Source organism: Acartia tonsa, chromosome 2, assembly GCF_053477335.1.
Source record: "Acartia tonsa isolate MP-2025a chromosome 2, ASM5347733v1, whole genome shotgun sequence".
Classification (NCBI taxonomy): domain Eukaryota; kingdom Metazoa; phylum Arthropoda; class Copepoda; order Calanoida; family Acartiidae; genus Acartia; species Acartia tonsa.
In genome coordinates this window covers 27,599,173-27,612,788 of record NC_137261.1, presented here as the reverse complement: position 1 = coordinate 27,612,788, position 13,616 = coordinate 27,599,173, and the positions used below count along the sequence as shown (strand labels likewise).

General features: G+C 33.9%; 2 protein-coding genes across 2 annotated transcripts in view; both read left to right on the top strand.

Annotated features, from left to right (window-relative positions):
* LOC145308454 (voltage-gated potassium channel regulatory subunit KCNF1-like) overlaps nt 1-13,616 on the top strand; it is a 65,247-nt gene that overhangs the window by 24,059 nt on the left and 27,572 nt on the right. The window lies entirely within an intron of this gene.
* LOC145312768 (uncharacterized) lies at nt 11,497-13,388 on the top strand. Its single transcript, XM_080152013.1, has 2 exons — nt 11,497-12,285; nt 12,382-13,388. Exons 1-2 carry the CDS (start codon nt 11,823-11,825, stop codon nt 13,002-13,004), a joined length of 1,086 nt encoding a protein of 361 aa, XP_080008139.1. The 5' UTR covers nt 11,497-11,822; the 3' UTR covers nt 13,005-13,388.

Genomic DNA, 13,616 nt, shown 5'->3' with positions numbered 1-13,616 from the left:
CTCCTTTACAGTACAGCTTCGTATAGGTCCTTAGATGGTTTTAGGCTAGAGAGACGTTTGATATAGTTATTTGATATAGTTAAAGTTTAGTTAGGTCGTTAATTAATATATGTTTACGAAATACTTATGTTTCTGCCGTGATTATTTGTGTACTTATTTTAACTTTGAAGACATAAATTTAAAATTATCAATAGCTATAGTATTTCTTGCATCGTTAAACGGCACGTCAGGGCTAAAAAAACTGGTTTTAATCTTATGAAATTAAATTAAAGACTTGGTTAATAATTGTATGAATCTATCCTATAATATAAACTTATAAAGAAGTAAGCTCTGTTTGTCTGTAGCTAAGGATCTCGCTAACCACTGAACCTATATGGTTCTCCTTTACAGTACAGCTTCGTATAGGTCCTTAGATGGTTTTAGGCTATTTTTCTGCCCTTTCATATCCCTTCGAATATAGAGCCTCTAAATGCTAGGGGCGCAGCCGTTTGTATCCAAGGAAGAGAGACGTTTGATATAGTTATTTGATATACTTAGGTAGGTTAGGTAAGCGTTCCACGTATTTAAAATTATCAATAGCTATTTCTTGCATCGTTAACGAATAAAAGCTAACTATCTCGGACGAAAAATCAACATGTTTAAAATGGACGTACGGACATTCTGGTAATGATTATAGAGTTGCTACGCTTTCTAAATCGGACGGACCGACCATAAGAATGAATAAAAAAGTGTATTATTTCGAGTTTCTTATCACATTTATTTTTACAATATCACGAATATGAATATGAAATGAATGAAATACAAAATGAAAATGAAACAATGAAATTGAAAAAAAAATTAAATGAAAATGAAAAAATTAAAACTAAAGAAAAGGGGTAGTTTCACGAAATGCATTTGAACTTAATTTAGTGAACCGCATATTTTATCCTGGTTAAATGGGTAAACTACATTTATATGGCATATATTTGAAATGAATTCAATTTTCTACCACGTAGTTTTTAAAATATCAAGACCTGAAAATTGTCTTTTTTGTGATATATGCAATTTAAAAAGACGATTTTCAAGTCTTGACATTTTAAAAACTATGTGGTAGAAAATTGAAATTTTTTCAAATATATGCCATATAAATGTAGTTTAACCATTTAACCAGGATAAAATATGCGGTTCACTAAATTAAGTTTAAATGCATTTCGTGAAACTACCCCTTTAAAAAATCTGCAAATTTACGAAAATTAACAATAAAATCAATAATAATATATATTACAAAATTAACAATAATCAATTTGAATTCTATTATGAAATAATATTACAAAATTATAAATATTAATTTAAATAGAATTCAAATTGATTATTGTTAATATTGACTGTGGCGTGCGCACCTATTGTCAAATTGAAAATAGGTACGACACGGTCACGACGAGGTTCTTGCTGTGGGGGGGGCTGTTGGGGGGGGTTTGGAATGGGGTCTGGCTGTTGGGGGGGGGGCTGTTGAGGGGGGTCCGGCTGTTGAGGGGGGGGCTGTTGTTGAGGGGGGGGCGGGGGCTGTGGTGCTTGATGGGGAGCCGGAGCAACACCAACATTGTTGTTGTTCCCCATCTGGACAACCTGTTGAGCATGACCTTAATAAATTAAATCAAAATTAAAATTAAAATCTCTCAGGAGGGTGGTCGATAGATCGATGTACATCCCCAGTGATTTTCCCTTCTGTAGATTACAATTAGTTCCATAAAAGCCAAAAAAAATACATTTTAATTAAAGAGCCAAAAAAAATACATTTTAATTAAAGATCCAGCTTAGATTTTTTGACGCATTTTTTTGGAGCTTCTCTTTTATGCATGTTTTCATCCTTGTTTTATAATAATCATGTAAGCAATTCTGTATGATATTTACTATTAATTTAAATGGTTAATTTTTCAAAATCATAAAATATCTCAACGCAATCAGATTAAATTAATTCCAAAAGGTGAATTTATTATTTCAAAGTAAGGTTACTGGACAAACGCAGGAGTCCCAATTATATATAATACCTTGTCCTCTTGGAACATTACGGCGTCCATGGCCTCGACGATGCCCATCAGGCTGGGGTTCAACAGGAACAGCGGCAGCCACACCTTAATGAATTAAATCTTATTTATTATTTCAAAGTAAGGGGACTGGACAAACGCAGGAGTCCCAAACGTCGGAGTGGACAAACGCAGGAGTGTTAAATTAAAATATTAATTTTAAGTATTTCTGTACAGGTTAGGTTAGGTTAATATGTACAAGATATATAAGACTTGGAATAGGTAATAATAAAAATATGATTATATATATAATACCTTGTCCTCTTGGTTGAACAACCCGATCATCTCGTCCATGGCCATCATCAACAGCAACAGGAGGAACAGCCACACCTTAATAAATTAAATCTTATTTATTATTTCAAAGTCCCAAACGTCGGAGTGGACAAACGCAGGAGTCCCAAACGTCGGAGTGGACAAACGCAGGAGTCCCAAATGTCGGAGTGGACAAACGCAGGAGTGTTAAAGTATTACAACAGCTACACCTTAATGAATTAAATCTTATACACTAAATAAATTTATTAACTTAGTCCTATAGTTTATACAAACGGACAGTTTAACTTTAAAGTTTAAACTTTACAGTAATATAATCAAACTAAAGAGTAGCTATACTTAAAACAACGATGACAACATCCATAAAAGCGAAGCACTGAAACGGTAGGACAAACGGACATTAACACTTGTATAGTGTCTGAAGTGAATAATTTAAATATAAAGTATAAGAGTCGAAGCAAAATTGTAAGTAAATTTGTTGGAAAACTGCTTCATACAGGATAATGTTTATGGTTATACTTACATTTCTAGGACTTAATTATAAAGTTGCTTGCTTCGCTTATAATATTATTCTTTGTTGTCCAAGGAATCAATATACCAAAAACCAGATCAAACGGATAATTAGATCACATAAAATTTTGTTGTTATAAAAGTAGAAAAATCAACATGTTTAAAAGGGATTTACGGACATTCTGGTAATGATTATAGAGTTGCTTCGCTTTCTAAATCGTACGTAACTACATCATGCAAAGTTTGAAATCGATAGGACAATTCTAACATGCCTAAATTAACGAATAAAAGCTAACTATCTCGGACGAAAAATCAACATGTTTAAAATGGACGTACGGACATTCTGGTAATGATTATAGAGTTGCTACGCTTTCTAAATCGGACGGACCGACCATAATTATAGAAAAGCTTCGCTTTTAAAAAGGTAAATTAAAAGGTAAAAAGGAGAACCCGATCGGTTCATCGGTTAGCGAGATCCTTTAGTATAAGGATTATTTATTCATTATATTACACTTGGAATAACTAAAAATAAATAGAATTCAATATATATTATACCTGGGTCAAGTCGTTGACGTCGTTCTTGTATTCGCTGGCTCCTTCGTTTCGTGCTGGGTCTAGATTTCATATTCGGATATTTATACTGAAATAAATTATTAAGGTAATAAATAATAATAATTAGTATTTTTCATAATGCAAATGCAGATATAATTCAATTTCAAAACGTTCACAATATAAGTATAAAAACACTGCAAAATCAAATATTAAAAAATAATTAACTTTATAAGTTTATGCGTATATAATTACGCATTTAAAAGAAAGAGAAAGGCGTTGAAAAGGTAGAGAAAGCCATTAAAATAAAGGGGTTGTATGCAAAAATGTAATTTCATCATTACCTTCAGATAAGCCGCTGAAATTTATTTTGCCTTTTCTCGGCAGTTTTCGGCGGTTGCGCCGCCGTTTCTTCAACTCTTTTTTTAGTTGAGTTCCTCTGTTGACATCCGCCTCTCCCCTTAGTATCCAAGTAACTTGAAGTTGGCTGGCCCATCTCTCGTTCGTCGCCAACCTACAATTTAATTTTAAATTACAAATTTGTAAAATGTAAAATGTAAATTATCTTTATAAACCAACCTAATGCCGTAAAATCAATCTTCGATATTTATTATTTAGAAAATGTTAAGATTTTTAATTTGTTAATACTAATAGTCTAATAGCATGAAAAAATTTTATCTTTACATACCCTTTAAAATAAGTGGCATCCGCATTTAGAGCCTAGAGGTCAATATCAAACATATATGGGTGGGGGAAGGGTTTTACATGTAAGTAACACCTTTATAGTCCCCCCCCCCAAAAAAAAAGGGAAGGGCAATGGGCTGTTTATTTTACACTAGTCTCCCCCCCCTCCCCTATTTAAGAAGGGTTGCTATATGAAAAGAAAGGGTTGAAGATTTTGAATATATATATGACACCTTTATTATAACCCCCCCCCCCCCAAAAAAAAATACAAAGAATAATCCCTTTATTTATTTAAATTTTCCTTTATAAAAATTTTCCATAATATATATATGACACCTTTATTATAACCCCCCCCCCCCAAAAAAAAATACAAAGAATAATCCCTTTATTTATTTAAATTTTCCTTTATAAAAATTTTCCACTAATGCTAGGTGACGGGAGAGAGTTTTTTTAACTTTTAAGAAAGGTTTATATATATGACACCTTTATAAATTATAACCTTATATTATAATGGCCGATAAATTGATGTACACTCCCAATGATGATGCACAAAATTACCCCTTTTGTAAATAACAATTAATAGTTGAAACGTTTTTACACTCAACTTAATGAAGCAACCAAGTCCCAAAATTCCCCAAGTCCCCAAAATTGTTGAGCAAACCAAAAAGAAAACGTGGGTATAGTCCTTTTCACGACATCCCTCCATAAGGAGCGATTCTTCGTATTTTTAAAATGGCTTTTTATAGGTTATTTTAGGTTAGGTTAGGTTATATTGTGTTAGGTGATTGCCCCACAAGGTTAGGTAATTGGCCCCGCAGGGTTAGAGCCCCCCGCAGGGGCTAGAAATAGGAGAAAAGCTACTGTGAAAAATACGAAGAATCGCTCCTTATGGAGGGATGTCGTGAAAAGGACTATACCCAAAAACGTTGGTATAAAACTTTGTTTTTAAAAGATATGAAATGATACAGATATTCATCATATCATTATCATCAATCTATTCTATAATTGGCCAAAAAGCCTTCATAAAGTGACAAACAGCAAACTGACAATAATGCTGAAAATCCTTGTTATGTAACTTCCAATATGTAACTTTGAAGCAATTTTGTTTGTCTACATTACCGAATACTTTTTGAATTCTATTCATCTCAAATGTAACTTTTCTTAAAAATAGGTTTCTAAAACTTGAAATATAATTTTTAACTTTTCTTACCAATGAATGATGAAACTTAAGTATAAATTGAAAAACAATTTGAAATATTCAGCCTCTAACGGCTAATTTATTTACTAAAATTTCATCGTATTAAATCCAAATTAAATCTTGTTGTTTCCCCCCCCCCCCCCCTCCTCCTAACCATTATGATGGGTGGAGAAAAAAAGATTACATATAATTATATTCAAATAAGAAGTGTTGAAAAAGGGGGGTGGGGCAGGTTTCAAATAATCTTTAATCTTTTAATCTTTAATCTTTTACGGAGGGTAAATTAAGTGTTAAATTACCCCTTCTGCAGATTAAGCATCAAATCCTCCCCCCTCCTCAAGGGGAAATTAGGAGAATTCTTAGTCTTACATGTCATATAAATATTTTCCAACACATCTCATGATTTCCCTCGTAGTAATTGGATACGGATTACCCCCCCCCCCACACTTTCTTTTATGTGTGTTTATTTTATCCCTTACTATTCCAAAAAATAAAATTATGGGTGGAGTTACTGTTAAGTTGTTAACCCTTTTCTTCCCCCAATCATCCAATGTAAGCGGTAACCTGGCCATTTTCACCACCTTAGGCTTAAAGTCATAAAGTCATAATTAATATTAATCTTTTTATTTTAGTTTTAGTTCAGTTACAACATCGTTAGAGAATGGCTGAGCCTGACTCTAATAAAGTTATAGGTGACCGTCAGATTGACGATGATGACAACATGTCCGATGTTTCGGATGTTATTAATATTGACAGTGAGGTTGTCCAAGCTATGCCTGACTCTTCAGTTACGCGTAGTTTCCGTGAACGTAAGATCGACGATGCAAGCATATCCGATGTTTTGGATGAGGTTGAAGATATGTTGGAGGAAAAGGAGGGTTTGGGGACCCCCACAAAAAAAATAACCCCCATTGATACCATTAGGTAATAATAATATTTTCATTTTATATTTAATAATGTTATAAAAAAACTAAAAGGGGTAGTTTCACGAAGTGCATCTACCCATGCTAAAAAAATTATAGAAATGGGATTTTTACAGTAACTTTTTATTTATTAAGCTCAAATGCATTTCGTGAAACTACCCCTTATAAAATTAGTGGGTTTCGTCGTATTTTTACTTTTTATTTACTATTAAGCTCAAATGCATACCCCTAATAAAATTATAATAAATGGGATTATGAAAAGTAGTGGGTTCCTTTGTATTTTTACAGTAACTTTTTATCTTAGGGTAGGTAAATGTTATTTATTTATTTAATTTTCAGTTGCACTCCAGTGTCGGAAATGTTGGAGGAAAAGGAGGGTTTGGGGACCCCCACAAAAAAAATAACCCCCATTGATACCATTAGGTAATAATAATATTTTCATTTTATATTTATACCCTAATACCATTAGGTAATAATAATATTTTCATTTTATATTTATACCCCTAATAAAATTATAATAAAGGGGATTATGAAAAGTAGTGGGTTCCTTTGTATTTTTACAGTAACTTTTTATCTTAGGGTAGGTAAATGTTAAAAAAATATCCTTACTTACTTTTGGTCAGGTTAGGTTGGGTCGCATTGAGTAATCCATCCTCCGGGGCGAATTCCTTCCATGTTCAGCAACTCTCGGTGCTCTACACACCAAGAGAGGCCATTTTTTTTTAGAATATAATCCCAAATTTGGTAAATTTGGTGGGTTCTAAAAAGAACCAGATAAAATTGTAACAAAACACAAACACTGAAATGCTTTATTTATTTATTTATTTAATTTTCAGTTGCACTCCAGTGGCGTCAAAAATAGCTGATCCACAACGGAAGCGCATAATAACAAAGTTGTGTTCACCTCCAAGGGTGAAGAAAAGAAGAAAAGAGTCTTCTCCCCAATCGAGGTAAAAATAACAAGTAGCCAAATATTTTTTTTTATTTTGTCCAGAGGGTAAGGGAAAAATAATATTAATTAATAATTAAAATAATAGGCTAATTTTTTAAGGTCAAAACCTGCAAGCCCAGAACCTGAAAAAACAACTTCACCCCCCAAACCTTCTCCCCAATCGAGGTAAAAAAAACAAGTAGCCAAATAATTTTTATATTTTGTCCAGAGGGTAAGGGAAAAATAATATTAATTAATAATTAAAATAATAGGCTATTTTTTTAAGGTCAAAACCTGCAAGCCCAGAACCTGAAAAAACAACTTCACCCCCCAAACCTTCTCCCCAATCGAGGTAAAAAAAACAAGTAGCCAAATAATTTTTTTATTTTGTCCAGAGGGTAAGGGAAAAATAATATTAATTAATTAATTAATTATTTAAAGGTCAAAACCAGCAAGCCCAGAACCAGCTTCACAAACAACACCAGATACATCACCAATGCGCCCACTCAACGTAACGCCGCCGCCATCTCCATCACCTACAAGTACAACAGCCACACCTAAAGCCGCAGCCACACCTACAACACCAGCTGGAGACACACCTTCTTCAGCACAGTCATCCCCAGCTGGAGAAAAGCCAAAAGGGAGAGGTGGCCGTAAAGCAGGATCCAAGAATAAACCCAAGATAAACAGTGACAGTTCGGAACATATGTTCATCAAAGGTAAGCTTAAATTAGTATAATTAATATCAATAACATAGGTAGTAACATTAAAAATTTAATTGACAGGATGTCTATTTGTCTGTACTTAAATAAAATACATTATATTTTATTTATAATTAATAACCATACAATCTCAACCGTAAATACATAAATTTCTAGAATACTAGTTTGTTTTACTTTACCTATATATTAAATTAACTGTTCTATTGATTACCTAGACTGCGTGGATACAGTACAAGGTGACACACACTCGCTCTATGACCGCCTTGATGGGAAGAGGATAACATATAGTAATGGTGATAAGGTACAAACATAAATACTAAAAATAATAATAAAATGTAGAGGGGGGGGGGGGGCAAAAGTGACACTTTTTGAAACCAAAACTAAAAGTCAACAAAGGAACACAACTAAAAAAAGAGTTACAGGTGTGAGATTATTAAATAAAATGTTTAATAAAATTAAAATTACTTCAGGTTTATGTCTACTTGGTTAAAGTGCTTGAAGATCATGCTTACATGATCCCCAACTACCCTGGAAAGGGTAAGCATAAGACCCCGTGGGGGCGGGGGTGCAAATACTGTCACTTCAATACCTGGGATGACACATACCACGTGAAAGAATGCCCCACAGATCCAAAAGCAAGGAGAGATTTTATACTGCAAGAAACTAACCTTCTTAGGTAATAATATTAAGTTGACATAAAATAACATGATGTATTAACGCAACGTGCCGGAGCCGTATAATTTTGATGCGGCTCCGGCTCCGGCTCCGCGGAGCCGTATTTGGAAATACGGCTCCCGGCTCCGGCTCCAGCTCCGGCTCCGGCTCCTACCTTAAAATTAATATATCAATTTTTTTTCATTATTGAATTTGATAAAATAAGATAAATAATATAAAATATTTTGCTTTTATTTGATTAAAGCTATATAAAAGTAGAAGGATGTGTGTCTATTTGTTAAGTAACAATAGTTTTTCAGTTTATTATATGGAAATAGACCGTTGCCAAATTATAATATTACTTTAAAAAATCATTTTTACCTAGTCCGGAGCCGGAGCCGTTTTTAACAAAAAATACGGCTCCGGATCCGGCTCCGGCTCCACCAAAAATGTTGCTGCTCCCGGCTCCGGCTCCAGAACACTGGTATTAAGTATTCATAAACATTGATTAAAAATATATACTGACGGACAAGGTGAATTATAGAGTAGCTTTGCTAAAAAAAATAATATTAATTGCTTACCTGTTTAGGAGGTTTCGCCATCACTGGATCAATGACCACAGAGATGTTTACCGAGAGTATAGGAAGGGAGTGAACCTGGCCAGCTTTCAGAGGAAGTTTCAACAGGCCCAGGCAGATGCTGAAGTTATCCATGAAGTCAAAATATACACCACTGCCTTAGAAGCGCTGCGCCACATCACAGGAAAACTGGTTAATAATGAAAGTTTCCTTCGCTTTAAGGTAAATGTATGTTTAATATTTTTGATCATATTTGCTGTTATCTAATTTCTCATACCTATATTTTTTTAAACAAAATGAATTGAAAATGATTGCTAAAATCGAAATATATCTTCATGTCAGTTAGAATAGTGTATTTTTTAAAAATAGGTTGAAAAACATACTAACTTTAAAAAATTCGCTTTAAGGATAAGGATGGCAATGCCTTTGACCATCTCATCGCCAAGCAGGTCGGTTTACTTGAGAAAGGCAACAAGCAGGCTGTTCCCACCAGCAAACAGCTTCATAACTGGCTGCAGGGGCAGCACAAGTATTACATGGAATCCTTCAAGAAGATTTTAGAAAATAAAGGTATTAATAACTATTAACTATTAAGTATTATAATTTATAAACTAAAACATTACTAAATAATTTCAAAATCTGAAAGAAATAACAAATACTTAATTTAAATTATCTTTACTTCCGCGGGTGTGTACATTGCCGAAATCGAAGGAAAGGTGCACACCTGCGAAAAAAATGTTAATATTTAATTATTTTAAATAACAAATAATTATAATCAATATTATCTTTGTTTCCGCAGGTGTGCACCTTTCCTTCGACTTCGGCAATGTTCACCACACCGACTTCATTGCAGGTAACCTAAATAAAATAAATAAACTATTATTATTTATTAATGCAATTACAACTGCAGCAGCTACATAACCTGAATTAAATAAAGTAAAGTAAACTATTATGAATAATATAAAAGAATTACTAATTTTTCAGTAACTGCAAACTATACCGATGCAGAAGGTCCCAAAGAATTGTTGCTCGCCTGTGAACAGGTATAAGTTTAAAATTAATTCTTAGAAATTTAGAATGACCACAAATACCTAAATGATAATTTGATTAATTACTTATGTTTAGATGCCTAAACCCGATGCTTCCGGCCGCAGCATCTACGAATATTTCGAACAACTGTTGAAAAGGTTTGGGCTTGAGCATTATCAACTTCTCAGCTCCACATCCGACTCGGCTGCCAACTGTGTAAAGGTAATGAAAAATTATAAATTATAATTATAAAATCATAACTATTTAATAGTTTTTTCTCGCATCGTATTTTAAATGGCTTTCCGCGGATGTAAAATGTACAATTGTAAGATAAAACCAGTTTTTTTAGATGAATATTTGAATGAATACGAGAATTAATATTCTAAAACAATACCATTAGAAAGTAAATCATTAATTTATTTTTCATTCTTTAGTCCGTCAAGATACTCAATGAAGAGCACGGGAAAACCCCCACAGAGTATACAAGTTACATGAACCATGAGGATGAAGATGAGGAAGTCAGTGATGATGATGATGATAGTGATAAGGAAGACACACCTGAGGCTGATAGTGAAGATGAAATCCCGTTGGATATGGTTATAGATGAGGTTGACAAAGGAGTTGCACAAGCAGAAGATTTAGATGAGGTTGAGGATGGTGTTGTAGAAGCCGAAGGTGAGGGTCAGGATGGAGGTGAAGAAACCCTGGCAGGAACAAGACAAGGCGATGGCGGCATATCAAGTGTGATTTTCTACAGGTCCATCGCCATCAAAGATCCACAACAAAGAGAGGGTAAGTAAAGTTAAATTAAATTCATTCACAAAAAATTCAATGAATTACATTTAATGATTTACAGGGGTAGTTTCACGAAATGCATTTAACTAAATTATATTAATTTATTAAATTATTTCTTTTCAGCAATCACAAATTTCGGGAAACTAATGGAAGAGAACATCCAGAAAATAATGATATGTGATGAGCAAAAATGTGGACTAATAGTGGGAGGCGTTTGCCTCAACCACCAAGTCGAGTTGGCGTTGAAGGCAGCTGCCAAAGTTGTAAGTAAATTAATTAAATGATTAATAGAACCAACTAAATAACTTATACAGTAACTTAAAAAGTTAAATAATAAATTATACAAAAACGTGAAAATTAACAAATATTATATTTTTTAGAAAGGGAAGAGGTACAACAGAACCATAATTAACCTGGCAAAGCTGGTCAGTAAAATTATGAATAACAAGAAGCTGCGTCGCATTTTGGCAGAGAGTGGACAACGTATGCTTACCAGATACGTGGAGACGAGATGGAGCTCCAGAATGAACATGATAAAGCAGTTCTTAGAGATGTTTGACAACAAACAACTACTTCAGAAGGTGAAAAAATCCGTGCAGGATCAGAAAGGTAAACCCAAAAAAGTTAATTATAATTTAAACAACAATTTAAAACTAACAAAATTACCAACTTAAATTTCTCTCTGTCCCTTAATTAAACAAAAGAGAAAGGTAACAAATAGAAGTTTATTAAAATTTAAACTAAATAAATTATTTCTTCTCTCGTTCCCTTAATTAAAAATTAGAACTGTATATATCAATAGAATTAATTTTTAATTTTTATTTTAGTCAACAAGAAGTTTGACAATCTGTGGCCAACACCTGACCAGGTTCTTGCCCTCAGAGAAGTCCTGCAAGTGTTGGAGTGTGTGGATACCATGCTGACAATTCCCGCCCAAGCCCATGAGGCCACAATCGTCCAGATGTTCACCATGCTGGATACGGTGTTCTTTACCCTACAGACAAGTATGCCTGGCAACTTATTCGCTAGACGTGTATTCAAGTTCCTTCACCAGAGAGTTAACAAGATTGTCCGTAATAATGCAGGCTGGCAAGTCTGCCTCTACCTACACCCCCTGTCACGCAGTCATTTGGAAATGATTGCGAGTGGCACACAAAGCTTTACGGTGACACAGGATGAAGCAAAAACAATCTTACAACAAGCACCCAAAAATTGTAGGTTGTTGGGTGAACGGCTACACCGAATCTCACTGAGAGCCAACCTAAGTCCTGAAGAAAAGGCAGATGAAGAGGCCGACCTGCGTAGTGCTAATGCGGATGCCGACAATGAGGATTCCGAAGCTGACGAGTACGATTCTCCAGCAACTGCACCTCCCACAGGTAAAGATATACAATATTAATTAAAATAGATAATAATAATAACATTAGTTAAATAATTCAATTATCATTTTTATTAATTATATTTATGTATTACAGGCATGATGACACCCATCCAAAAGATGTTTTGGAACAAACAACAAGAGTTCAAACAAATTCAGGCTCAAGCAGCAGCCAAGAAGAAAAAGAAAGAACAACGTGACAAACAGAAGGATCCCCTGGACGTCATGAAGAAACACCTGAAAGCTGGGCTGAAGGATTGGAATAATATAGATGAATCCAAGTTGCATGCCTTGACATACGGTTACCAACGTGAAGTCGCTAAGATAAAGGAGGAAATTGCGAAAGTCAAAAAATCTAAGTCCAAGGATTTCGATGTTGAAGAACGCCAGAAACTGTACAAACAAGGAGCAATGACCGCAAGCCACAGGATGCTTACTACCAGGTATGAACATGTTGCAGAGCAGATATGTTATCCCCCTGGACTTGTCAGTTTGATGACCAACTTCAACAACTTACCTGTTTCTAATGCGAGGTGTGAGAGAATTTTCTCACACCTCAAATTAGTTTACTCATCGAGGCGCTATAACCTAGAGAAAGACACCATCCACGCCATCATGTTCTTGAAGATGAACAAGCTAGTCCCCAAGAAGTCCCAAGCATTTTGGGATAGACAGGTAAAAGTTACCAAGAAGACAGCAACCAAGGAACTGGAAAAGTGAATGAAATAATTTTTGTAAATATGTTTATCATATTAATTATGTTGGAAAGAAATAAAGTAGAAGTAAAAGTAAAACAAATAATTTAATGAAATAATTTTGTGTTTTTTAAATATCTGTATCATTACCATTATAAAATAAATGTTGTAATAAAACCCAAAAAACTGTTTATTGATATATTTATTTTTTTTGCAGTATTGTTATTTAATTTAACAAGGATGAATAATCAATAAGTAGCGAAGCCAAAAACATTACTCAAATCATACTTGTCTTGTGTCTTTATGCGTGGATGGTCTCTTGCTCGAGGTTCTAGAGTAAATAAGTTGGACATCAAATGAAAGTAAATACTAAATATCCAAAAATAAATTTGAATTTCAATTAAAGGGTGATGGAAAAAAATAAAAAAGCGTACTTGCCGCTTCGCTTATATTATTGTACATTCAAACATCAGTAAACCAAAAATCAGACCAATCGGATAATTAGGTCACATAAAAATTTGTTGTTAAAATGTAAAAAAAATACGGACATTAATGTCAGAACTGAATTATCAGAATGCGAATATATAAGAGTCAAAGCAAAATTGTAAGTAAATTTGTTTAAAAACAGCTTGATAAT